A 25,356-nucleotide genomic window follows, 5' to 3' on the forward strand; every position below is an offset into this window, starting at 1 on the left:
TAGCTTTGCTGGGGTAGGGAGTATACAAGTAGAGAAGGTAAGTTTCCTTTGCTGAGCTGATGCCTGAGTGGTACTTAAGGGGAAAACAGGACTAACTTTAGCCCAAAGTAGTTCGTTGGTTTGCCTTTAGGTGAGAGGGATTGTAAGATCAGAATTCCTCTTCTACATCTCCTAGAAGCTGACCCTGGGTGTTGAGATTTGACTCCAGTCACCTCACTGTATTAGCTTCCTTAACACACACTTCAGCAGTTGAAATCGAACTGGAATCCTTCGAGGAGTCAGGCAACAGAAGCTATTGTTCCCGTTGACAGCTTAGGCTTTCTCTGCCTCATTTGATGGATTTCTTACATTTGGGGTTGCCATGCCAGTTCTCCTCCCCACCTCGTTTTATGATACATGGCCACTTACTCTCTTCCAATTCCTAGGCTTGGGGTAAAAACAGAACCCCTGAAAGTGCTGTCATTTTTTCCCGACTGCATCTCACAGCTACTGGGTGGAAGCTTCTTGCAGCACCTGGGAATTCTACCTTACCTTCTCTGATGGCTAAAAGACATCTGTAGAGAATACAGTTCTATAGCAGCTGATATACTTCAAAGGCCAATACCATTCATTCTCCACTGTTTGTTGTTGTTTACGTACACCCTCAATAAATGGTTCTTTAACCTAAGGCTGTTACTGCTTGTGCTTTCTCCACACTATACCTATATTTCCACAATGCAATTATCTCATGTTGGTGCCCTAACATAGAACCAATCCAAGTATCTCAAGTGAGAACCAATTTAGGGCAGGAGGGTTTTTGCCTCTTAGGCCCATGGCACCTGGCTGGGACTTTTTACCATGTTTTTTATACTTCTTAGATACATTTTTTAAGACCTGTTAACCACAGGGAGAGTCTTGGACCTCAACATTCAGCCAAGTCACCCAACATGCCTTTATGGAAGTAACCAAGCTACTATTTTCTTTCTTTCGTGGCCAATGCGGGGCAGGGGGTCAGCAAATAGGAGCATAGAACAGGATTTCCCAGGAAGCATAGAGACAGCTACATTAATTCTACCTCCAGCTCTGCTCTCAAGGGATGTTGCCACCTAACAATAGCACTGAGGCTCTAGAAGAGGTATGTCAGTAGAGCTAGGGTGGGATATATAGGAAGAACCAGACCTTCCCCATACAGTATAGTACTACTGTTTAGAACAATGTTTCCTACATTTGAAGACTTATTTGCTTATTTCCTTTGCGTCTTTAAAAATCCAGATTTCCAGATTCCACCTCAGACTAACAGAATCATTGTCCAGTAGATGGGTCTATAAATATATATTTAAGTTCCCCAGGATTCTTTCAAGGCAAATTTTGGGACTTCATCATAGGGGTACATCACCCCACGCCACACTAGAAAACTTTTTTTTTTTTTCCTTTGAGACAGTCACTCTGTCAGCCAGGCTGGAGTGCAGTGGCACCATCTTGGCTCACTGCAACCTCCACCTCCAGGGTTCAAACAATCCTCCTGCCTCAGCCTCCCGAGTAGCTAGGATTACAGGCAGTGTGCTACCACGCCCATCTAATTTTTGTATTTTTAGTAGAGATGGGGTTGCACCTTGTTGGCCAGGCTGGTCTCGAACTCCTGGCCTCAAGCTATCCGCCCGCCTTGGCCTCCCAAAGTGGTGGGATTACAGGCATAAGCCACCGCACCCAGCCTCACACTAGAAAACTTTCAATTCCAAATTGGTATTTTGAACACGTCAGTGGCGATGGCATAGGCGTGACCAGGAATCCTGTAATGGTGGATTGGTAACTAAAGATCTAGGAACATGGCAGAATGTTATTTGGGGCTGGGGTGAAGAAAAGGGAGAAGTCAGCAGTTAGTACTACTCAACTTACAAGTTGGAAACTGTGAACCAATTTCTGACTGCTGCCTCAGAAAAGAAATGCATCTAAGCCCCTTCCTTAGTTTATGTTCCAGATCAAAGAATATGAGAAAGAAGAGAGAATTATATTAATACTGTCCCCTGCAGAGAAATGTTCAAAGCTCCTAGGGGAACAGGCAGTTTCTTTCAGTGCCCCTCACTCTATGCCATTCCTTAGTTATACTGTGGTTAAAGTTCCTCGGCCTCCCTAATGTTCTGGTCAGACATCATAGGTAGTTGCAAGGTAGGTCTAGTGTTGCTCTGTTCCTTCCAGTGGCTCCTCTCTTTGGAAGAGCTTTTTCTTCCCTCAATAGCATTTTACATCTAATTGGTAACATTCAAAAGCCACACCAATATTTCTTCAGCATTGTGTTTTACTTTTTGGGGGAGAGGCTAGGAGGAGGAAGGGGTGAAATCAGGGTCTCTTTGGAGTCTCAAAAGTGTATGAATCCTCTGGTAGTACAAGGATGGGATAAGATGGTCAGGGAAGTCAGATGGAAAATCCCCAAGATTCTTTTTGCTACTGATTTCTATAATTAAAATATGACATATGTAAGGGACTAGTACATGGTATTCAATAAATGTCAGCTGTCTTTCCTAACTAGGTTCCTCACAGGCTAGGTTATGCCTAGATATCATCCTCCTTTCAGGGAATGAAGCTCACCTAGAAAACTAGGGAACTAAAAGTGCAATACAGTTTGGGTAATTCAGTTGGTTAGCTGTCTCCCCATCCTCCCAACTCACTATTCCAGGGAGGGGCTGAAAATAGAAGTGGCTCTCCTAAAGTCTAGTTAGCATGTCATGGCAGAGTTCACATGAAGGGCTGTGGGCTGCAACTTTCTAGTGCACAGTCCTCTCTTTTTGGCGATGGTAATCTGAAGGAAAGAAGAAGAAAAGGAGGAACAGAGCAGGTTATCTTCACACTTGAGCTCCCGATTCCCTATCCCCAACTTGTAGGGCCTCTAGCTATCAGTATTTAAAGAGTTCTTACTTACGGCCCTGTCAGGAAAGTGAAAAAAGTGGCACTTACTATAGGGAAAGAAGCGGACACGCATGCTGATTTCACGAGCTGTCTTCAGGATCTCAACAGCCTGGAAGGAACACAGCAGCTTGTACAAATGAAGAGATATGACCCAAGACAGAATCGTAACATGGGGAAAGGGATTTGCCACTCCAACCTCTGTATCACTAATAGCTGCTTCCCTCTGGTACTTTCCCCAGGAGAGGTGCTTACTTTCTCTATTTTTTTTTTTTTTTTTTTTTTGAGACAGGGTCTTGCTGTGTTGCCTGGGCTGGTCTTAAATTCCTGGGCTCACGTGATCCTCCCGTCTCAGCCTCCTAAATAGCTGGGATTACAGGCATGTACCACAGTGCCCAGCAAAATGCTTTCTTATTAAGTTACAGATGAGGCTACTCCTGTCCAATATGTCCTATTTGAGATGGCTTCTTGCAGCACCACAGCCCAAGTACTGTGCTCACCTTGCTGTGCTCAATATCTTGGAAATCCACATCATTCACAGCTAGAACTTGGTCCCCTTCCTGAAGTCCTGCTCTATGTGCATCAGAGTCAGGAATTACCTGTTGGTAAAGAGAGAATACATGTGATTGGGATGCGATAATTGCAGAAGACTGTCAGTGAAATTCGGTGCTATTCAAATGTAAGGTGCTATTGTTTTTCTGTGATAATCTATGCAGACAGATGGCCTGCCAAATGAAAAGTTTAAAGTGGGAAAGGGGGTGTCTCCATTATACCCCTTCTATGAATCCACTGAGTCATCCTCTCAGCCTTTGGGACATTAGGGTTCTGCAATCTGTTAATTTAACAAAGGGAGGTAACTATCCATATTGCCTACTGGGCATAAATACCTTGGAGATGAAGATGCCTAGCTGGGAGGCCTTTCCTCCTCGGATGTTAAATCCCAACTGTAAGACAAGAGCACAGAATGGGGGCTCAATAGAGACCACAAACACAAGAACAACTAGTAGCATCATCGTGCAATAGCTCAGCTTGTGTGTCCCTGAGAGGAAAGTCAGAAGTTGTAGAAGTGTTATCTCAGCTTTTCTGTCCACAAGAAGGAAAGTTTCCTCACATCTGCACCTGCTTTCCAATCCATCCCCGCAACACTGCCAATTTCTGGTATGGATGAATCTAGCCTGGAATAAGGTTTCATAAGTTCACCTGAGCTCCAGGAGGCTTCTTCAGTGTGATGGTTCGGGGCAGAAACTGGGTCAACTCATTGTTGTAGTCTGGGTGGTGCACCCTCTGCAAGACACAGCAACCCCAGAAATTTTACCAGTCTTACTTCATACCTACCTTCATTTGGATCACTAATGAATCACCCTGAAGTCAGGAAAAGGAAAGGTCATAGACTTAATTTAAGTAGAACAGATAACACTGACTAAATGAGCAGATGGACAGCATTGGGACAGCCCAGTAGCTCCCCATTTCTCCACCTTTTTTTTTTTTTTTTTTTGAGATGGAGTTTTGCTCTTGTTGCCCAGGCTGGAGTGCAATGGCTTGATCTCGGCTCACCGCAACCTCCGCCTCCCAGATTCAAGCGATTCTCCTGCCTCAGCCTCCCTAGTAGCTGAGATTACAAGCATGTGCCACCACGCCCGACTAATTTTGTATTTTTAGTAGAGACGGAGTGTCTCCATGTTCGTCAGGCTGGTCTCGAACTCCCAACCTCATGTGATCTGCCTGCCTCGGCCTCCCAAAGTGCTGGGATTACAGACATGAGCTACCGCGCCTGGCCTTCGCCTCTTAACAGTATGGAAAGGAAGGCTCCAAATTTCCAGAATTAACCGGTGTGAATAGACCCCAGCAGGAGGCTTCCACAAAGAAGTTCCCAATGGGTCCTGTTGCTCAGAATCCAGCTTCTGGGTCTTCTGGCTACAAGTGCTAAGATGCACTCTCCATGTCGCCTTCTAACCCTGCCATCCTACCTTTCATGCATCATCTCATGCCCAGGGGGAAAAAATCTCCTACTCAGGAATATAGATGGTTCCCACCTCATGAGGAGGAATCCATGCTGGAGGATTCTCATAGGCAGGCAAGAAAACCACCGGGTAGTCATCATAAGGAATCCGGCTGTCCATCTCGGGCAAGGCCCTGGAAGAGTGAATCAGAACAGACAAAAAGTGGTTCAAAAGGGAGAGCAGCCCAGCAAGTTTCAGAAAGCAGCTCCAACCCATTCCAAGGCAGTCAGTCTACGGGCACAGCCCACATCTAGGTGTTAAGGTTGGAGGAGAGCAGGAAGGAAGAAGAAAACTCTTAACTTAGCTAAACATCTTCTGGATGCCAAGCAACCTGCCAGGTACTCTAGAAAGAGGACCTCATTTTTCACAACAATCCTGCAAAACAGATGTTACCGTCTTAAACCTGGAGAAGAGGAAATCAGGGTCGAGTCTAAAAAGATCTACTTTCGAAGCCCAAGCGAGTGTTAACTATCCGCAGGGACTCGGGGCAAGGCACCGCCCCACATTTCCTAGATGCGATTAGTAATGGTAGGGTCCCCAGATCGACCCTTCCTTCACCTGACCAGCCACCTCCCACGTCCCCACCCCACATTCTGCCTGAGTCCCGCGCTCTCGGCCGCATAAACGCCGCACCACCTCACCAGTGGGCAGTCCACAGCGAGCTCAAACTCCGCTCACCGCCAATTCAGTCTGGGAACCGGAAGCGGATGCTCCGCAGGGTGGAAAAGAGGCCGGGCCAGGGTGCAACAAACTGACCCTCCCCTTCCCACCGCGCCGGCCTGCGCGCGCCGACGTGCGCGCTCCGCCCTCGGCAGTCCGCACTGCAATTGGTTGGCGTCTCCGGAACGGATTTGAAACTTGGCGGTTAAAGCTCCGTCTGGGACAGGGCGGCTGGAGACCCGTGGAGAACGGGGAAGGGACATTTAGTTTGGTGAGTTACGGGGGCACACCTTAGCTCAGAACCTGTTTCTTCCCGGTACCCTAGGGCTTTGGTTCTTTGTCGCTGTCCCCGTTGGAGTTTTTTCTTTGCCTTTCAGACGCGCGTGCACTCTCTTTAGAGTGCAGGGCTGACGGACGGTCCAGCCCTGGCCAAGTCCTGGAGAGTGAATCTCCCAAGGCAGTGTTCCCGCTGAGAAGGGTCGGAACCGAGGAGGACGCCCTCCCACCCCTGCTGACCTGCTAACATTCATCAGCGAGCCTTCTTTTTCCCCCTCGCAGAGACGGTGCTGAGATAGGATCATGAAGGAAGAGGTGAAGGGAATTCCTGTAAGAGTGGCGCTGCGTTGTCGCCCTCTGGTCCCCAAAGAGATTAGCGAAGGCTGCCAGATGTGCCTTTCCTTCGTGCCCGGGGAGCCTCAGGTGCGTAGCAGAGTCCAGAGCCTGTGTCTGAACAGCTGGGGCCAAATGGTAACGAGGGGTGTGGTCTTGCCTTTCATTTCTTCCCTTACGCCTTGTCCCTTGCCTTCTCTCTAGGTGGTGGTTGGTACAGATAAATCCTTCACCTACGATTTTGTGTTTGATCCCTCTACTGAACAGGAAGAAGTCTTCAATACAGCAGTGGCGCCACTCATAAAAGGTGTATTTAAAGGTGAGGCGATTTGATTCCTCGATCATAGCATATATATTCCTTGAGCATATACGATGTGCCAAGCACTGTGCTTGGGCGCTGCAAATACAGGAACGGATGAATCATGATACGTGACTTCAAAAAGCCCTTAGTCTAATAACATTTGTGAAAGTCTCTCTACCCTTGAAGCTAGTTTTATTCTGTATTTGCTCTATGTGGTTCTGTTCATCTTTGACTTGTATATGTTTGTGTTTATCCTGGAACTTCATTAGATTATAAACTCTGTGGTGGTTGCTGAAGGTGATAAGCGTGCCAGCCTACTTGAGGCTCAGGCACTGCAAAGCTTGTTGAGGGATTCAGGTGACAAACAATATAGCTTCGAGGCCCTCAAAGTCGAAGGAGTTCAAAGTCCAGGGAATAGGAATGGAGGTAGATGATTACATAAATTATTTTGAATATATAAAAATTTTTAAATTTTTTGTACTTACCTTTTAGAAGAAAAATTTTTCAAGTTAAAAATATACAACAGAGTGAGTCCTATAGAAGTAGCTCTGCTCTCATACAAAGTGGTATGAAAAACAAAAGGATGACTCTAACTCTGCTTGGGGAATTTGGGGTGAAATTCACAGAGTGGGAAAACTTTGAGATAGGTCTTGAATAACGAGTATAATTCTTTTAGCTGGAAAAGGGGAGTTCCTAAAGCCTCTGAATACTATGACCAGTTAATAATCTTTATTGCGGAAGCTAAGTCTTTAATGCTGTTGAAGACCATAGCAGGGTTCTAAAGAAGGGAGCAGTGCCTGAGAGATGTCTAATTATTATTCTAATACAGTGGTTATTCAAGATTCAAAACAGAGGTTCATATACAAGAAGAAGAATCATGGCATGCTAGTGCCTTAAAGTTGAAAGAGACATTTGTATATCATCTAGTTTGTTTTTCATCCAAAGAAAAATGCATTCTAACAATATCTGTTAGGTGAACTGCCAGTGTCTAACAGGGAACTCACTGACTCACAGGTAGTCCAGTTGAGATTTGGGTTTTGGACTAGTCTAATTATGTTATAAAGATCTTTATATTGAGATGAAATTTGCTTCCTGATAAGTTCTACCCGGTGATGTTAGTTCATCCCTTTAGAAGCCTTCTTCCAGGCAACAGCTATTCACATATTTTTTCACGTTTTTTTGTTTAATGATTGGCTCAGGGAACATTGAAATTTTTGTTTCAAAATTTTAAGATATTAATGCAATAATTTCAAACGTATGGAATGTTGCAAGAACAGCATAAAAAACATTTTTTCTCTGAACCATTTGAGATGAGTTGTTGGCCTGATACCCCCCATACTTTAGTGTATATTTCCTACAAAAAAAGGACTTTCTTCTAAGTTACCACAATACAGCCATCAAAACAATAAAATTTGCACTGCTACATTACTACCATCTATTCCTGAAACCCCATTGAAGTTTCACCAATTGTCCCAGTAAATATTTTATGGCAAAAAGATCTAGTTCAAAATCACATGTTTTATTTAGTTTTGCTGTCTGTTTAGTCTCCATTCTAAAACAGTTCTTTAGTCTTTTTTTTGACTTTTATGATTTTGACATTCTTTAGTCTTTTTTTGACTTTTATGATTTTGACACTTTGAAGATTACAGGCCAATTATTTTGTAAACCGTTTTTCAATATTGTTTTGTCTGGTGTTTACTTATGATTAGATTCAAGTTGTGTATCTTTTAGCAGGAATATCACAGAAGTGGTGCTGTTTTCTTCTCACTGAAGCCTATTGGGCAGCACATGATTTTGATTTATTCTATTACTACTGATGTTCATTTTGATCATTTGATTAAGGTGTTAATCTGCTGGGCTTCTCCGCTATAAAGTTAATCTTTTTCCTTTTTACATACAGTATTTGGAAGACCGTTAAATGTTTCTATCTAATTCTCTTCTCTTTAATTATCCCCGCCTTTCCTTTAGCCATTCCTGAAACAATATGGTTTTCAGACCCTTCACTGTCTGGTCAGATTCCTCAGGCTATCCCTCCACAGCTTAGTAAGAGCACCACAGTTCTACTTTTATATTCTTAACTTGGGAAACTGATAGAATTAAATTATGTTCTTTAAAGGCAACATAAAGTAGAAAGTGATTCCAATATACATGTGTTTGCTTAACATTGCCCTTGGTTGCAAAAACAAAGCCAATATTTTTTATAGTCAGCTCCACAGCACCCTCTTGTACTCTGAACTCCTGGTACCACAGAGCCCTGAATATTTTGTAAAAACTACTAAAACCTCGTTTCCCAAGTTATTGCTATCTACGTATATCTGTGGTATTGCAGAAAATTATGAAATGTTATTCTCTTGCCCCATAGTCATGCCAGCTACTACCAGCGATCTATTACAGTGAAAATCTCAATTTAGCATCTTCTTATGATCTTTCATTTAGACCAACAAGTTCTTTCAAAACTTCAAAGTTTTCATTTAGATTAAAACATTGTTTCAACGTTTAAAGGGTTTTTTCCTTCAGACTGCAAAATTATCTTGGTAAATAGCAGATAACAGCTTTGACAAAAATATGATGATCATTTAACAGAGAAAGCTTGCTTTGTGTTCCTTGACAACATGTCTGCCACACTAATAAGCGACAGACTTTCCTAAGGTCATTATTTTTTTCACCTTGAAGTAAATTTGGATTTGTAGTTCCTTTTAGGTGCCATGCTTATAGTTTTAGAAGCTACTACCGTACAATTAAGTAGCAAGTTATAATCATGCATCAGTTAATGACAGGGATACCTTCTGAGAAGTGCATTATTGGGCGGTTTTGTCATTGTATGAACATCGTAGAGTGCATGTATACAAACCTAGATAGTATAGCCTCCTATACACCTGAGCCTACTGCTCCTAGGCTACAAACCTGCAAAGCATGTTACTGTACTGAATACTGTAGGCACTTGTAACACCGTGGAAAATATTTGTGATCTAAACATAGAAAAGGTGAAGTAAAAATACAATATGAAAGGTAAAAGCTGGTACACCTGTATAGGACACTTACCGTGAATGGAGCTTGCAGGACTGGAAGTTGCTCTGAGTGTGTCAGTGATGAGTGGTGAGTGAATGTAAGGGCCTAAGACGTTATTGTATACTACTGTGGGCTTTATAAACACTGGATACTTAGGTTACACTAAATTTATTAAACATTTTTTCTCTCTTCAATAATAAATTAACCTTAGCTGCTTATAACTTTCTTACTTTATAAACTTTAATTTTTTTAATCTTTTTGACTTATTTGTAATAATGCTTAGCTTTAAACACGAATACATTGCACAGCTGAATAAACATTTTCACTCTTTGCATCTTTATTCTGTATGCTTTTTTCTTTTTTAAAAAAAAATATATTTTTTTACTTTTTAAACTTTTTGTTTAAGACCCAAACATGCACGTTAGCCTAGGCCCACCCAGGGCCAGGATCTTCAATATCACTGTCTTCCACCTCCACGTCTTGTCCTACTGGAAAGTCTTCAGGGACACTAACATCCATAGAGCTGTCATTTCCTATGACAACAATATCTTCTTCTGGAATACCTCCTGAAGGACCTGCCTGAGGCTGTTTTACAGTTAACTTTATTTATCATAAGTAGGAGTATACTCTTAAAATGATAAAAAGTATGGTATAGTATACTAAACACATAAACTAGTAACAATCATTTATTATTATAAAGCATTACATACTGTACATAGTTAGATGTGCTATACTTTTATATGACCTGCAGTGAAGTAGGTTTCTTTACCCCAGCATCAACACAAACATGTAACATGTTGCACTGCAGTGTTATAATGGCTAAGTCAAGAAGCAACAGGAATTTTTCACCATCGTAAATACATTCCACATGATTGAAATGCTATTATATGGCACACGACTGTAACATTTGAAGTTAAAGTGAGAATAACCTATCTATTGTCTAATTGTTTCTTTATAAAATCTTGCTACAGTTGTTTATCTTCCTCTAGCTTCAATCTAAACTTTGAATTTATGGGATAAAACGAAAATGCCCACCGGGCATGGTCGCTCAAACCTGTAATCTCAGTACTATGGGAGGCTGAGGTGGGCAGATCACTTGAGGTCAGGAGTTCGAGACCAGCCTGGCCAACATGGCGAAACTCGTCTCTACCAAAAAATACAAAAAAATTAGCTGGGCGTAGTGGCGCGTGCCTGTAGTCCTAACTCTCCTGGAGGCTCAGGTGGGAGGATCACTTGGGCCTGGGAGGCGGAGCTGTGATTGCACACACTGCGCTCCAGGCTGGGTGACAGAGTGAGACCTTGTCTCAAAAAAATGGGGAGAGGGAGTGCTGAGTAACTAGTAATTTGGATTATCTGACAAGAGAAAATATAAAAACTAATCTACAAAATAAACATTTTTACCAGAACTAAGCCCAAACAGAAATATACTTTTTATTGAAACTGAATCTCCCTCGGTGGCCCAGGCTGAAGTGCAGTGGCGTGATCTCGGTTCACTGTAACCTCCGCCTCCTGAGTTCAAGCAATTCTCCTGCCTCAGCCTCCCCAGTAGCTGGGACCACAGGCACCACCATTACACCCAGCTAATTTTTGTGTTTTTAGTACAGACAGGGTTTTGCCATGTTGGCCAGGCTGGTTTCAAACTCTGACCTCAAGTGATCTGCCCGCCTTGGCCACCCAGAGTGCTGGGATTAAAGACGTGAGCCACCACGCCTGGCCAATAAACTCAAACAGAAACATACTTTATGGGTCTTTCTGCAGACAGTACTGTTAACATAAGTGATAACGAAAAAGCCTCTGTTCAATAGTGCCTTCTATTTAATAATTTAAAAAATACAAATGGGGGAAAAGAAAACACAAAATATTTACCATCCTATGGCTTGGTGCGGTGGCTCACACCTGTAATCCCAGCACTTTGGGAGGCCGAGCTGGGAGGATCACAAGGTCAGGAGATCAACACCATCCTGGCTAACACAGTGAAACCCCATCTCTACTAAAAATACAAAAAATTAGCTGAGCATGGTGGTGTGCGCCTATAATCCCAGCTACTCGGGAGGCCGAGGCAGGAGAATTGCTTGAACTGGGAGGTGGAGGTTGCAGTGAGCTGAGATCGCGCCACTGCACTCCAGCCTGGGTGACACAGCGAGACTGCATCTCAAAAAAAAAAAAAATTTACCATCCTGTTTCTCAGAGGTAAACATCAAAATGTTAATAATGCATATACTTTTGAACTTTTCCTGTCCATACACTGATATTTAACAATTATTTTTAAGCTTCTTTTTTCAGTTAACTATATTGTGAACATCTTTGAATAAATGATTCTTTTTTTTTTTTTTTTTTTTGAGACAGGGTCTCGCTCTGTCACCTAGGCTGGAGTGCAGTGGCTTGACCAAGGCTCGCTGTAACCTCTGCCTCCCAGGGTCAGGTGATTGTCCTGTGTCAGCCTCCAAAGTAGCTGGGATTGTAGGCACCCGCCACCATGCCCTGCTAGTTTTTGTATTTTTAGTAAAGACGGGGTTTCACCATGTTGCCCAGTCTAATGTTAAACTCCTGAGCTAAAGCAGTCTACTTGCCTCAGCCTCCCAAAGTGCTGGGATTACAGGCATGAGTCACAGAACCTGGCTCCTGAATGGATGAGTCTTTATCAATTCTCAATAAAAGCAAAGGACATATATCACATTGAATTATGCTTAAATGATGATATTTCTGTAAGGAGCCTGATAATATGGTCCAGATGCATTCTGAGAGTTCAGAAGGTAGGAAGACAGAATTTTCAAGCTCCAAATGACTTTTGACAGTGGCTTGGCCACCTTCATTTAGTCAGTCATATCTTTAAGTGTTTGATTTCCTAGCTTCTAAGGGCTATCACTAGGGGGACACATTTTAGGGTTGGGTTTTGTTTTGTTTTTCTGTGTTTGTTTTTTGCTTATTTTGAGTAGTGCAAGGTCATGGTACCCATAGAACTTTTCTTTGTGTCTGCCATTCTTAAGAGACTGTATTAAGAGAGCAATCTCAGTTTTATTACAAATAATTGCTGAAGGAAATGGAGTATATTGATAAGATGAAAATGTTTAAACACCACTATGCATGTGACATCTATTTTGCCAGGATATAATGCAACGGTCCTGGCCTATGGGCAGACTGGCTCTGGAAAAACCTATTCGATGGGAGGTGCATACACTGCAGAGCAAGAGAATGAACCAACAGTTGGGGTTATTCCTAGGGTAATACAACTGCTCTTCAAAGAAATTGATAAAAAGAGTGACTTTGAATTTACTCTGAAAGTGTCTTACTTAGAGGTAAGCAATTTACGTTTAATTATTCTGAATTCGAAATTGTCTGTGGGTCGAAAAATAAATCCAAATCAGGTTTTTCCTGACATGACTCAAATTAGTAAGTTGCATTTTAATGAATTGATAGAGAAAACTTACTGACTCAGTTGGATCTGGCTCCCACCCACCCAGTTCTTTCCTTGGTGTTAGAATAGTCTGTTTAATTTGATTGTTGGAGGAATTGGCATTGCCATATAAAAGGATGATAGGAATTCTTTTTTTTTTTTTGAGACGGAGTCTCGCTCTGTTGCCCAGGCTGGAGTGCAGTGGTGTGATCTCAGCTCACTGCAAGCTCTGCCTCCCGGGTTCATGCCATTCTCCTGCCTCATCCTCCCGAGTAGCTGGGACTACAGGCGCCTACCACCACACCCAGCTAATTTTTTGTATTTTTAGTAGAGACGGGGTTTCACTGTGTTAGCCAGGATGGTCTTGATCTCCTGACCTCATGATCCGCCCGCCTCGGCCTCCCAAAGTGCTCAGATTACAGGCATGAGCCACCACGCCTGGCAGATAGGATTTTAGCCTCTGTTACTGATTACCTGTAGAGTCTGCAGAAGAGTGTTTGATTTCCCTTTACTGTTTGAGACTTAAATGATAATGCTGTTGCCTCATGAAGAATGTTATAAAAACCAGCTGAAATATTGAACTGTATAAGTGGTGATAGAGTGTGTAAACAGATATTTATTGAGAACCTACCATGTGCCAGGCCCAATTCTGGGCACTTGGGTATATGAGGTACTTGGTATATATCAGTGAACAAAACAAAAATTCTAGCCCTTATGGGAGTTTGTGTTCTAGTGTATATTAGTATAGTTGTTGACTGGCCGATTATATCTAACTTCATAACACCAAAAACACATGTTTAGAGAACTTGATGGCTTCTGGGAAGCTAGCTAGTTGGTTCCATAGCAGTGATGTCTTATCCTTTAGGGGGTAATAATTAAACTTATATAATTTAAGCATGCAATTATAAATTGTATGTGAATACTTTATCCTGAAGTTCAATCTCAACATGCTAACAGGTAAAGAGATGTAGAACTGGAAGACAGAGGATTACATCATTAAGATTAGCCTTCTTGGCCAGGCCTGGTGGTTCATGCCTGTAATCCCAGCACTTTGGGAGGCCAGGGCGGGAGGATCGCTTCAACCCAGGGGTCTGAGACCAGCCTTGGCAACACAGTGAGATCTTGTCTCTACAAAAAAATTTAAAGATTAGCCAGGCGAGGTGGTGCACGCCTGCAGTCCCAGCTGCTCAGGAGGCTGAGGCAGGGTAGAAGGATTGCTTGAGCCCCAGAGTGAGACCTTAAAGGCAGTTTTTAATTGTATTTATTTATTTATTTTGAGAAAGGGTCCCACTTTCTCACAGGTTGGAGTGCAGTGGCAGAATCATAGCTCACTGGGGCCTCCAGCTCCTGCTCAAGCGATCCTCCCACCCCACCTCAGCCTTCCAAGCAGCTGGGACTACAAGCGCATGCCACTTCGCCTGGCTAATTTTTAAATTTTTGTAGAGACAGGGTCTCACTATGTTGCCCAGGCTGGTGATGGACCCCTGAGTTCAAGTGATCCTCCCATTTTGGCTTCCCAAAGTGCTGGGTTTATAGGCGTGAGTGACTGTGCTCAGCTAGATTAGCCTTCTCAAGTCTCTTGATTAACCTAGTTGTGGCCAACATAATTGAGTATCAAAATAACTCCAGATCATGATATGTTAAATAATAGCAATAGCTGTAATAGCAAACAAATGTAGTGCTTATATGTGCTAAACACTGTTGTAAGTACTTACAATTCTGTTTCCTGTTGAAATATTAGCTACCACTTCTTCCTTTTCCATCCACCCCCATCTATGTACCTGTTATTCATATTTTAACAAAATGGGTTAATGTAATGCTATTATGATGCCATCAAAGAACTGAATTTGTGTTGCCATGTAACTTTTCATGTGTCTGCTGTTCCTAAGAGACTCTGTCTTAAGAGAGAGGATGTGGAGAAATAGGAACACTTTTACACTGTTGGTGGGAGTGTAAACTAGTTCAACCATTGTGGGAGACAGTGTGGCGATTCCTCAAGGATCTAGAACTAGAAATACCATTTGACCCAGCCATCCCATTACTGGGTATATACCCAAAGGATTATAAATCATGCTGCTATAAAGACACATGCACACGTATGTTTATTGCAGCACTATTCACAATAGCAAAGACTTGGAACCAACCCAAATGTCCATCAATGATTGACTGGATTAAGAAAATGTGGCACATATACACCATGCAATACTATGCAGCCATAAAAAAGGATGAGTTCATGTCCTTTGTAGGGACATGGATGAAGCTGGAAACCATCATTCTGAGCAAACTATCGCAAGGACAAAAAACCAGATACTGCACGTTCTCACTCATAGGTGGGAATTGAATAATGAGAACACTTGGACATAGGAAGGGGAACATCACACACTGGGGCCTGTCGTGGGGTGGAGGAAGTGGGGAGGGATAGCATTAGGAGATACACCTAATGTAAATGACGAGTTAATGGGTGCAGCACACCAACATGGCACATGTATACGTATGTAACAAACCTGCATGTTGTGCACATGTACCCTAGAACTTAAAGTATAATAATAATAAAAAGCAATCTCAATTTTGCTACAAGTGATATGTGAATTCATTCTTATAAAACATCAAGTGATTACCTATAGGGTTACGGTCCTTTTCTTAATTCTACAAGTAATACATGTTCATTATGAACAAATTTTTAAATGTAGAAAGTCACAAATAATTTTAAAAATTACCTATGATCTCACCACCCAGAGATTACCACTGTTAACATCTTGTTTTTGCCACTTTATTTTCAACAATATCAGATTTACAATGAAGAAATTTTGGATCTTCTATGCCCATCTCGTGAGAAAGCTCAAATAAATATACGGGAGGATCCTAAGGAAGGCATAAAGGTGTGTTTGTCTCTCATTTGATGTTATTAAAAAATTTTGGCAATTATAATACTAAAGTTCACATCCCTTTTATCTGCCACTGTGGTTTTAAATGACTACTATCATCTGAGTCAGGTTTTGTGTGGTCCTAAGTCCCTTTGTTAATCTAAAATTTCTAGATGGGAGCTCTTGTGGGGGAGCAAGGAAGGACTCACATTCAGTTTTGTCACCTTCCTGTTACCTAGAGGAATGCTAATATCAACTAAATATTATTTACAGAGTTCTAAGGCTGAGCAGTCCAGTATGTTAGCCACTAGCCACAAGTGACTATTTAAATTTAAACAAATTAAAATGGAATAAAATTTTAAAAATTCAGTTCCTCAGGCACACTAGCCACATATCAAGTGCTTGATAGCTACATATGGCTAGTGGTAACCATATTGGAGAGCACAGATAGATGCAGAACATATTCATGTATTTTCTTCTGGGTCATTGTTAGCCAGCTACTAATGCATGGATATGATTGAACATATCTATATCCAATAGAAAATTCGATTGGACAGCACTGTAATAGACATTGTGCTGGGCTTTGGGATGATATTTTTAAAATTGAAAAGTTAAACAATATATAATTTTTAAAACATGTAAGTATCATAGGAAGAAGAGATAGCTTATTTGAGAATCTTCTGTTAGATGGTATAGATGCAAGATGAGGAGCTAGAACTGAACAGAAAATGTGAGGCAAAATTGAGAGTTTCCTATGTGGGAGTGAGCCAGATCCAGAAGTCAGTGTTGAAAACAGGCAGAGCTTGAGTATTCAGGAGTCGGAAAATCAGAGGCTGGAAGTAGAAGAGACTAGGTAGTACTTCGAGAAAACTTGGAATAATATCTTACTCCTCCTTCCCTTCTTCCCTTGCACAAAGAAAAAAAGAAAGTTGAAGATTTGGGGTACCAGTGAGGGGCAGGTGCCTGTGCTGCTGATTTTTTTTTTCTGGGGCATTAAGTTGTTAGCCAGCTACTAATGCAAGGTTTAAAGGATCAGCCCTGATGAGCTTGGAATATACAAAGATGATTTGGATAGTGAGGATAAGAAATCTGGACAAGGCCGGGCGCGGTGGCTCACGCCTGTAATCCCAGCACTTTGGGAGGCCGAGGCGGGCGGATCACAAGGTCAGGAGATCGAGACCACGGTGAAACCCCGTCTCTACTAAAAATACAAAAAATTAGCCGGGCGCGGTTGTGGGCGCCTGTAGTCCCAGCTACTCGGGAGGCTGAGGCAGGAGAATGGCGTGAACCCGGGAGGCGGAGCTTGCAGTGAGCCGAGATCGCGCCACTGCACTCCAGCCTGGGCGAGAGAGCCAGACTCCATCTCAAAAAAAAAAAAAAAAAAAAAAGAAAGAAATCTGGACAAAATACATGCTATTGTACTGAGCCAGCACTTGACCCTGTTTCAAGATCTTTTATGTGCCCCATGTTAAGGCAGGAATTAAGTCCTAAGAGTTGTTTGAGGTGAGATTTGCAATACAGGGAAGTATAAGTTCCTGACACAAATTGGTAAGGACGAGTTTGTAAACACTCTTCAGATGACATGGATAGGCTTTAAATGGTAGAGAAAATAAACAAGGATATTCTTATGGTAAGGAATAGCTTTAGCAGGAAAGCAGAAAATATACACCTGAGGGTAATAAGACTACACAAGTCTGTCTGAATTAGAGGATTTGGGCTGAGAAGTAACAGGGGATATGTTAGGACCAGATTATGAAGCCGGGCTAAAGAGCTTAGTTTCTATCCCTGTGAACCATATATAAACTATGTAAAACTTCTGAGTGAGGGATTACTATGGCTACTTTTACGAAGTTTTTATCTTATGTGTGTATCTCTCCAACTCTGTTACAAGTGATATGTGAATTCATTCTTATAAGGAATTCACCCTAACCTGGAGGTCAGGGGAGTACTTGGAAATCTCTTTGTATCTTCATTATCTAGCACAGGGCTTAGTAGGTTGGTGACATTTTAGGAAACCAAACAGAAATGGATTGAAAAGGAGAAAGACTAGGATGAGGAAGACCAGTTGGGGAAACTGTTGCTTATTTTTTAGGTGTGAAGTAATATGGGCCTGAACTAGGCAAGTAGATGTATAAAGGAAAAGGAAGTGATGGATTCAAAAGGAGAATGACTAGTAGTTGGTGATAGACAGGATATGGAGGAGTGGGAGGAGTTGAAGGCGATGTGAGTTTTTGAGACTATGAGACAAGATTAATAGAAATGGAGAAGTATTATAGTAGAGAGAATTAGTGTTTGTGGGAAGAAGATGAATTTGGTTTATAATTGACTGATTTCAGAGTATAAGTAGTAGATCATTAGAAATAAAAGACTAGAAATTAGGGCCACAGAAGTAAGTTTGGGAGCTATGAAGTAATAAAATTATAGCATATTGGAGCTAGAAAAGAGTTCATAAGCCTCTAGTCCAATCACCTCAGAGGCTCCAAGAGATTCAACTTGTATAAGTTCTCCCAGGTAAATACAGTACTAAGCCTGGGGCCCTGTTTTCCTGGCTTCCTAATCCGGTGGAAACTGTACCATGCTATTTCCTCTAGTGAAAATGAGGTTTAAAATGAATGAGAGGTACAGAGAGGAGCATGGGGTCAGATAGAGGTGAAGGTAACAAAGAGAAATGCCATCACTGTTTGTGCTGTACTTGCTCTCCTTGGGACCAAAATTAACTTCACTTGGGGTTCCTTGGAAGGCACATAGCCGTTACTACCCTAAAATCTTGAGATCTTTTCTAGCTCCAGTATTGACTGGCACCATTGTTTCTGAAGTTCCTAAGGAAGATTGGAGACCTTGGTTTCCAGCTATCTTCACAGAGTTGCTAGTTAAAGCAGTTCTTATCACCATGACTGTTCTATTTGAGGTTCTACTAGAGCATCAAGGCATTTTTTAAACCAGAAATCCGTATATTTCTGACCAAGCATTTGAAGTATAAATCATAAGGGAATTTTCTCTTTCTTGCAATTAGATTGTGGGACTCACTGAGAAGACTGTTTTAGTTGCCTTGGATACTGTTTCCTGTTTGGAGCAGGGCAACAACTCTAGGACTGTGGCCTCCACGGCTATGAACTCCCAGTCGTCCCGATCTCATGCCATCTTTACAATCTCCATAGAGCAAAGAAAGAAAAGTGACAAGTAAGTTACAATTTAAAGAGTCAAGATTTTTAGTATTAGTTCTATTAAGGTTAAACATTAGGCTGCTGCTTCAATTGATTTGGCAAATCGTCAGACATCAGTATTGTGAGCACGAGTGACTAATGGAGCCACTTTGACTGACTTGAAAGAAGACGAGAGCTGACAGGTCAGCTTTGATACTCAGCTAGTCTCAAGCTTGTGTACCATTCTCACTGTGTCTTCCTTTCATTATCACAGGAATAGCAGCTTTCGCTCCAAGCTGCATCTTGTAGACCTTGCTGGATCAGAAAGACAGAAGAAAACCAAGGCTGAAGGGGATCGTCTAAAAGAGGGTAAGAGAGTAATTAAGGTCACAGTTGTAGATAAACAGTTCTAGTACTCTTGTTGGTATTGGTGGTGTTTCGACTGGGATTTGAGATCACATTCTAACAGTAACTACGATTTAGATTTGAGGCTGACTTTAGAAATAGTGAAAAATTGTTTCTTTCCCTTGCACTCATTCTCTAATTCAGGTATGAGATTTGGATCTGGCCCTTGGTTTGATTTCATCTGGTCCAGGCAAGTTTTAGTTTTAGTTTTAGTTTGTTTTGTTTTACCCCAACTATTTATAATTAAAATCAGTATCCTGATTCTTTCATTTAAGTATTCACCATCTCTTCCAGATGTTGTCACATATAAACCTCAGCACAATTTCCATGCCTTTATTCGAGTTGTTGAATTTGAAAAGTGATGAAATTCCTAAGGCTAGAAGAACCCTGTGATGTATGTTATTAGAAACCTTCTTCTAACATGATAGTGACCTGGTAATCTGCATGCCTTGGGAATGATCTTCAAGTGATTATTAATCTGTCTAATAAAAATTAACATCCAGCTCATATATCTCAATTTTGTTCTTAAGGATATCATAAAATAGTTCATCAGATGCCTTGCTAAATCCAGATATACCGTATCTACTGTATTTCTCATAGCTACCAGCTTAGTAACAATACAAAAAAGAAATAAGGGTTTTTAGCCTAAAGTGCTTTTTCTTGGTGAATTCAAGGTTGGCTTCTAGTGCTTATTCTTCTGTTTCTAGGCTCTTGCATGCTGTCTCTGTAATAATCCACTCTAGACTTATATCAAACCCACTGTTGGTAATTTATGGAATTAACTTTTATCCCTGTTTTGAAAATTGAAATTGCATCTGCCCAGTCTTCTGGAACATATTTCTTTGTGATTCGTCAAAGGTCGTTGACATAGCTTCAGCAGTCTCATTTGAAATTACTCTCTGTTCCCTTAGCTATAATTCATCTGGTCCAAGATATTTGAACTCTTATTAAAGCAGTTGGGTTTACGCTTACTACCTCTTTACTCATATTGAGCTTCATTTCTCTCTTGGGAACTGAGAAGGCAGAAGGAAAAATAGTAATCGAGGAATTTTACTTCTATCATTTATCATTATTATACTGCTGCCACTGAGTGCAGACCTGTTTCTTCCTTATTCAGCTTTTTGTTCTGAGTGTCATTCAAAGTACCCTTTTTGTTCTATGTTTGCACTTGAGATTTAGCTTTGCTAAGACTATTTTTAAAGGCTGTTATGCTTTCTTTATCTTCTTTTAGGTGTTCAGTTCCAAGTTGTTTTATTTAACAGCTTTATTGAGATATAATTTACATACTATAACATTACCCATTTAAACTATACGTATCAGTGGATTTTAGTATATTCACAGTTGTACAATCATCATCATAGTCTAATTTTAGAACATTTTATCATCCCAAGGAGAAGCCCCATATTCATTAGCAATCACTCCCCATTCCTACCCCCTTCCCTGGCCCTAGGCAACCACTTAACCTACATTTCATATAAATGTAATCATACAATATATTGTCTTTTGTGACTGGCTTAACCTAAGATTTTCAAGGTTCATCCATGTTGCATCATATATCAGTACTTCATACCTTTTTTTTTTGGAGAGAGAGAGAGAGTCTCACTCTGTTGCCCAGGCTGGAGTGCAGTGGCACGATCTTGGCTCACCGCAACCTCCATCTTCCAGGTTCAAGCAATTCTACTGCCTCAGCCTCCCATAGCTGGGGTTACAAGCATGTGCCACTATGCCTGGCTAATTTTTGTATTTTTTAGCAGAGATGGGGTTTCATTCACCATGTTGGCCAGGCTGGTCTTGAACTCCAGACCTCAAGTGATCCACCCGCCTCGGCCTCCCAAAGTGCTGGGATTACAGGCGTGAGCCACCATACCCGGCCTCATTTCTTTTTATTACTGAACAATATTCCATTGTATGGATATGCCACATTATGGTTGTTCATTCATCAGTCATATCCAGTTTTCTCTGTTATGAACTTGTGTGTGTAAATTTTCATGTGGACAAATGTTTTCATTTCTCTTGGGTATATACCTAGGAATGGAATTGCTAGGTCATATGGTAACTCTGTCTAATTTTTTTTTAAAAATAGAAGATATAATTATATAACTAACGTACCATAGCACTCACCCTTTTAAAGTATACAATTCACTGATTTTTAGTATATTCACAAGGAGTTGTATAACCATCACCACAATAAATTGTAGAATATTTTCATCACCTCAAAAAGAAATCCATACCCATTAGCATTCACTCCTTATTTCCCCCCAGTATATGTTCCTCACCTCTCATCCTAGGCAATAACCAATCCTCTGTCTCTGCTGATTTGCCTATTCTGGGCATTTCATATAAATGGAATTATACAATATATGGTCTTTTGTGACTGGCTTCTTTCACATAGCGTAATGTCACAGTTCATCCATATTGTAGCATGTATCAGTACTTAATTCTGTTTTATTGCCAAACAATCTTCCATTGTATGGAAATACCATGTTTTTATTTATCCATTCATCCCTTGATAGACATTTGGGTTGTTTTCATTTTGGGTTATTATGAATAATGCTGCAATGAACATTTGTGTATAAGTTTTTCTGTAGACCTGTTTTCATTTCTCTTGAGTGTATACCTATGAGTGGAATTACTGGGTCATATGGTCACTCCATGTTTAACCTTTTGAAGAACTGCCATCACACTGTTTTTCAAAACAACAACATCATTTTATGTTCTCACCAGCAATATATAAGGGTTCCAGTATCTCCACATTTTCACTTGTTACTTATTTATTTTTCAAAATCCTGGGCCATCAGATTTGCTTGTTATTATGCCTTTTTAATTATAGCTATCCTAGTGGGTACAAAGTGGTATCTCATTGTGGTTTTTATTTATATTTCACCAATGGCTAATGATGTTGAACATTGTTTCATGTGGTCATGGGCAATTTATATATCTTTTGGAAGAATGCCCTTTCATATCACATTTAGGCTTTGACCCATTTTGAGTTAATTTTTGCATATGATGTGAAGAGTGGTCCAGTTTCAATCTTTTGCATCTGTATATACAGTTATCCCAGCATCGTTTGTTGAAAAGACTATCAGCCGGGCGCGGTGGCTCACACCTGTAATCCCAGCACTTTGGGAGGCCGAGGCGGGCGGATCACAAGGTCAGGAGATCGAGACCACGGTGAAACCCCGTCTCTACTAAAAATACAAAAAATTAGCCGGGCGCGGTTGTGGGCGCCTGTAGTCCCAGCTACTCGGGAGGCTGAGGCAGGAGAATGGCGTGAACCCGGGAGGCGGAGCTTGCAGTGAGCCGAGATCGCGCCACTGCACTCCAGCCTGGGCGACAGAGCGAGACTCCGTCTCAAAAAAAAAAAAAAAAAAAAAGAAAAGACTATCCTTTCTCCCATTGAATTGTCTTGGCATACTTGTCAAGAAGCAACTGGTCTCTATTCCTTTGATCTGTATGCCTTACGCCTTATGTCTTCATACTGTAGCTTTGTGGTAAGTTTTGAAATTGGGAAGTGTGAGTCCTCCAACTTTGTTCTTGTTCAAGATTGTATTGGCTATTCTGGGTCCCTTTCATTTCCATATGAATATTAGGTTCAACGTGTCAATTTCTGCAAAGAAGCCAGCTGGGATTTTTATAGAGATTTCGCTGAATCTGTGGATCCACTTGGGAAGTATTGCCATCTTAACAATATTAAGTCTTTCAAATGTATGAACATCAGATGTCTTTCTTTTTCTTTTTCAAATTTTTTCAAATTTTTAATTTTTATCTTTATTTTATTTTATTTTATTTTATTTTATTTTTGAGACAGTCTCACTCTGTCTCCCAGGGTGGAGTGCAGTGGCGTGATTTCGACTCACTGCAACCTCTGCTTCCCAGGATCAAGCTATTCTCCTGCCTTAGCCTCCCAAGTAAGTACCTGGGACTACAGGCACATGCCACTATGCCTGGCTGATTTTTGTATTTTTAGTAGAGATGGAACTTCATCATATTGGCCAGGCTGGTCTCAAACTCCTAACCTCAAGTGATCCACCAGCCTTGGCCTTCCAAAGTGCTGGGATTATAGGTGTGAGCCACCGTGCCCGGCCTCTTTTTCTTTTTTTTAGCGACAGGATCTCGCTCTGTTTCCCAGGTTGGAAAGCAATGGCTGCAGCTTCAACCTCCCAGGCTCAAGCAATCTTCCTATCTCAGCCTCCCAAGTAACTGGGACTATAGGCATGTACCACTACTCTTGGTTAATTTTTAATTTTTTTTTTTTTTTTTTTTTTTGTAGATGTGGGTTTCACTTTCTTGCCCAGGCTGGTCTTGAATGCCTGGCCTCAGGCGATCTTCCTGCCTTTATCTCCCAAAGTGCTGGTTTATAGGCATGAGCCACTGTGCTTGGAGTATCTTTCTTTTTATTTAATTCTTTTTAAATATGTTTTGATAATTATTTTTTTTAATTTTCAGAGTATAAGTTTTACACTTCTTTTGTTAAATTTATTACTAAGTATTTTATCCTTTCCAATGCTATTGTAAATGCAATTGTTTCCTTAATTTCATTTTCAATTTGTTTATTGAGTTTTGTAGATCTTGTATCTGCAAACTTGCAGAACTTGCTAGTTCTAATAGTTTTTTAAATAGATGCTTTAGGATTTCTATGTACAAGATCATATCACCTGTGAATAGAGATACTTTTACTTCTTTCTTTCTAGTCTGGATGCCTTTATTTCTTTTTCTTGCCTACTTGTCCTGGCTAGAAGCGTTTTATTCACAACGGTGAATAAAAGTGGTGAGAATGAATGTTGTTTTGTTCCTGATCTTAAGGGACAAGCATTCAGTCTTCGTTCTTCATAGGTGCCCTACCAGGTTGAGGAAGTTCCCTTGTACACCTAGTTTGTTAAGTGTTTTTATCATGAATGGGTATTTGTTGAATGCTTTTTTGTCATCTATTGATGTGATCACATTATTTTTGTTCTTTAGTCTATTGATATGGTGTACTGCATTAATTGATTTTTGAATGTTAAACCAACCTTGTATTCCTAGGATAAATCTTACTTGTTTTTGTTTGTTTAGTGACTTTCCTGGACTGATTCTGTAAACTGGATTCCCTGTAGTTTGCCATCACAGAAGTGTCTTCTCAGTTAATTTAGTGGTTACTTGATGACTGGTCTCAGTTACTTAAATGCCTTGAACCTATAAATCTTCCAGCATTTGCCAAGAGCTTTGTGTCTGTGTTTGGGCATGCCTTCAACACTCAGGTACTTACAACTCTGCTTTAGCCTTCACTGCTTGAACAGAGTCTCAAAGTCAGCCAAAGATGCAAAATTTAGGGCTTTTTAGGCCTTTCCTGAGCATGTGGACAGCCCTATACGTTCAGACAACTTTCTAGACCTTTAGAAATATATCTGAACTTTTTAATCCCCACTTCCTCCCATGATACCTCATTTCCCAGACCTTTTAAGCTCTTGGCTAGGCTTTTGTTTAACCATGATTATTAAGTTTGATGTTTATCTTCACCAGATGTTTTTCTGTGCATATGTGTATGTGTACATATAGTAATATAGTTTTTATATACCTTGAAATGTTTGGGCATTGCCTAATTTATTTATTTCCTTTCAATTATACAAGTAATACATGAATAGATTCTCGTATAAAAATACAAACAATACAGATGAAGATAAAATCTACCTTGATTTACCACCCAGTCCTAATCCAGAGGTGAACACTTTCATCTGACTGGTGGGTATCATTCAAGATTTTTTCATGTATACATATGTTTTTTATTGGTGTTTCTGTGTTTTTAAAGATAAATGTCATCATGCTACACATATTGTTTTTCAACTTGCTTTTATCTCTTCGTGATACAACTTTGAGTTTTGTTTGTTTTTTTTTTTAAGAGATGCAGTCTCACTCTGTCACCCAGGCTGGAGTGCAGTGGCATGATCTCGGCTCACTGCAACCTCTGCCTCCTGGGTTCAAGCAATTCTCCTGCCTCAGCCTCCCGGCTCACTGCAACCTCTGCCTCCTGGGTTCAAGCAATTCTCCTGCCTCAGCCTCCCGAGTAGGTGGGACTACAGGCACATGCTGCCATGTCTGGCTAATTTTTTGTATT

The 25,356-nt window shown here is 41.0% G+C and overlaps 2 protein-coding genes across 4 annotated transcripts in view; one reads left to right on the forward strand and one right to left on the reverse strand.

Annotated features, from left to right (window-relative positions):
* Positions 1–2,257: 2,257 nt before the first annotated feature.
* On the reverse strand, positions 2,258–5,589 carry PDZD11 (PDZ domain containing 11). Of its 2 annotated transcripts, XM_077988034.1 has the most exons (8): positions 5,522–5,589; positions 5,180–5,255; positions 4,914–5,013; positions 4,081–4,164; positions 3,768–3,824; positions 3,381–3,479; positions 2,932–2,992; positions 2,258–2,776 (listed from the first exon to the last, which is right to left on the reverse strand). In XM_077988034.1, the coding sequence occupies exons 3-8, from the start codon at positions 4,998–5,000 to the stop codon at positions 2,742–2,744; spliced, it is 423 nt and encodes a 140-aa protein (XP_077844160.1). In that variant the 5' UTR covers positions 5,001–5,013; positions 5,180–5,255; positions 5,522–5,589; the 3' UTR covers positions 2,258–2,741. The 2 variants fall into 2 exon arrangements, with proteins under 2 accessions (XP_077844160.1, XP_014983107.1); XM_015127621.3 differs by lacking the exon at positions 5,180–5,255.
* A 67-nt stretch (positions 5,590–5,656) lies between these two features.
* Positions 5,657–25,356, forward strand: part of KIF4A (kinesin family member 4A) — a 131,950-nt gene continuing 112,250 nt past the window's right edge. The window contains exons 1-7 of one of the 2 annotated variants that reach the window (XM_015127630.3): positions 5,657–5,811; positions 6,099–6,239; positions 6,354–6,468; positions 12,565–12,755; positions 15,643–15,732; positions 18,731–18,897; positions 19,135–19,229. In XM_015127630.3, coding sequence (XP_014983116.1) covers positions 6,120–6,239; positions 6,354–6,468; positions 12,565–12,755; positions 15,643–15,732; positions 18,731–18,897; positions 19,135–19,229 — 778 coding nt within the window. In that variant the 5' untranslated portion in view covers positions 5,657–5,811; positions 6,099–6,119. Of the gene's footprint in view, positions 5,812–5,917; positions 6,240–6,353; positions 6,469–12,564; positions 12,756–15,642; positions 15,733–18,730; positions 18,898–19,134; positions 19,230–25,356 lie in introns of both variants that reach the window. The other variant, XM_077988029.1, reaches the window with a different exon arrangement.

Source organism: Macaca mulatta, chromosome X, assembly GCF_049350105.2.
Source record: "Macaca mulatta isolate MMU2019108-1 chromosome X, T2T-MMU8v2.0, whole genome shotgun sequence".
NCBI classification, from domain to species: Eukaryota; Metazoa; Chordata; class Mammalia; order Primates; family Cercopithecidae; genus Macaca; species Macaca mulatta.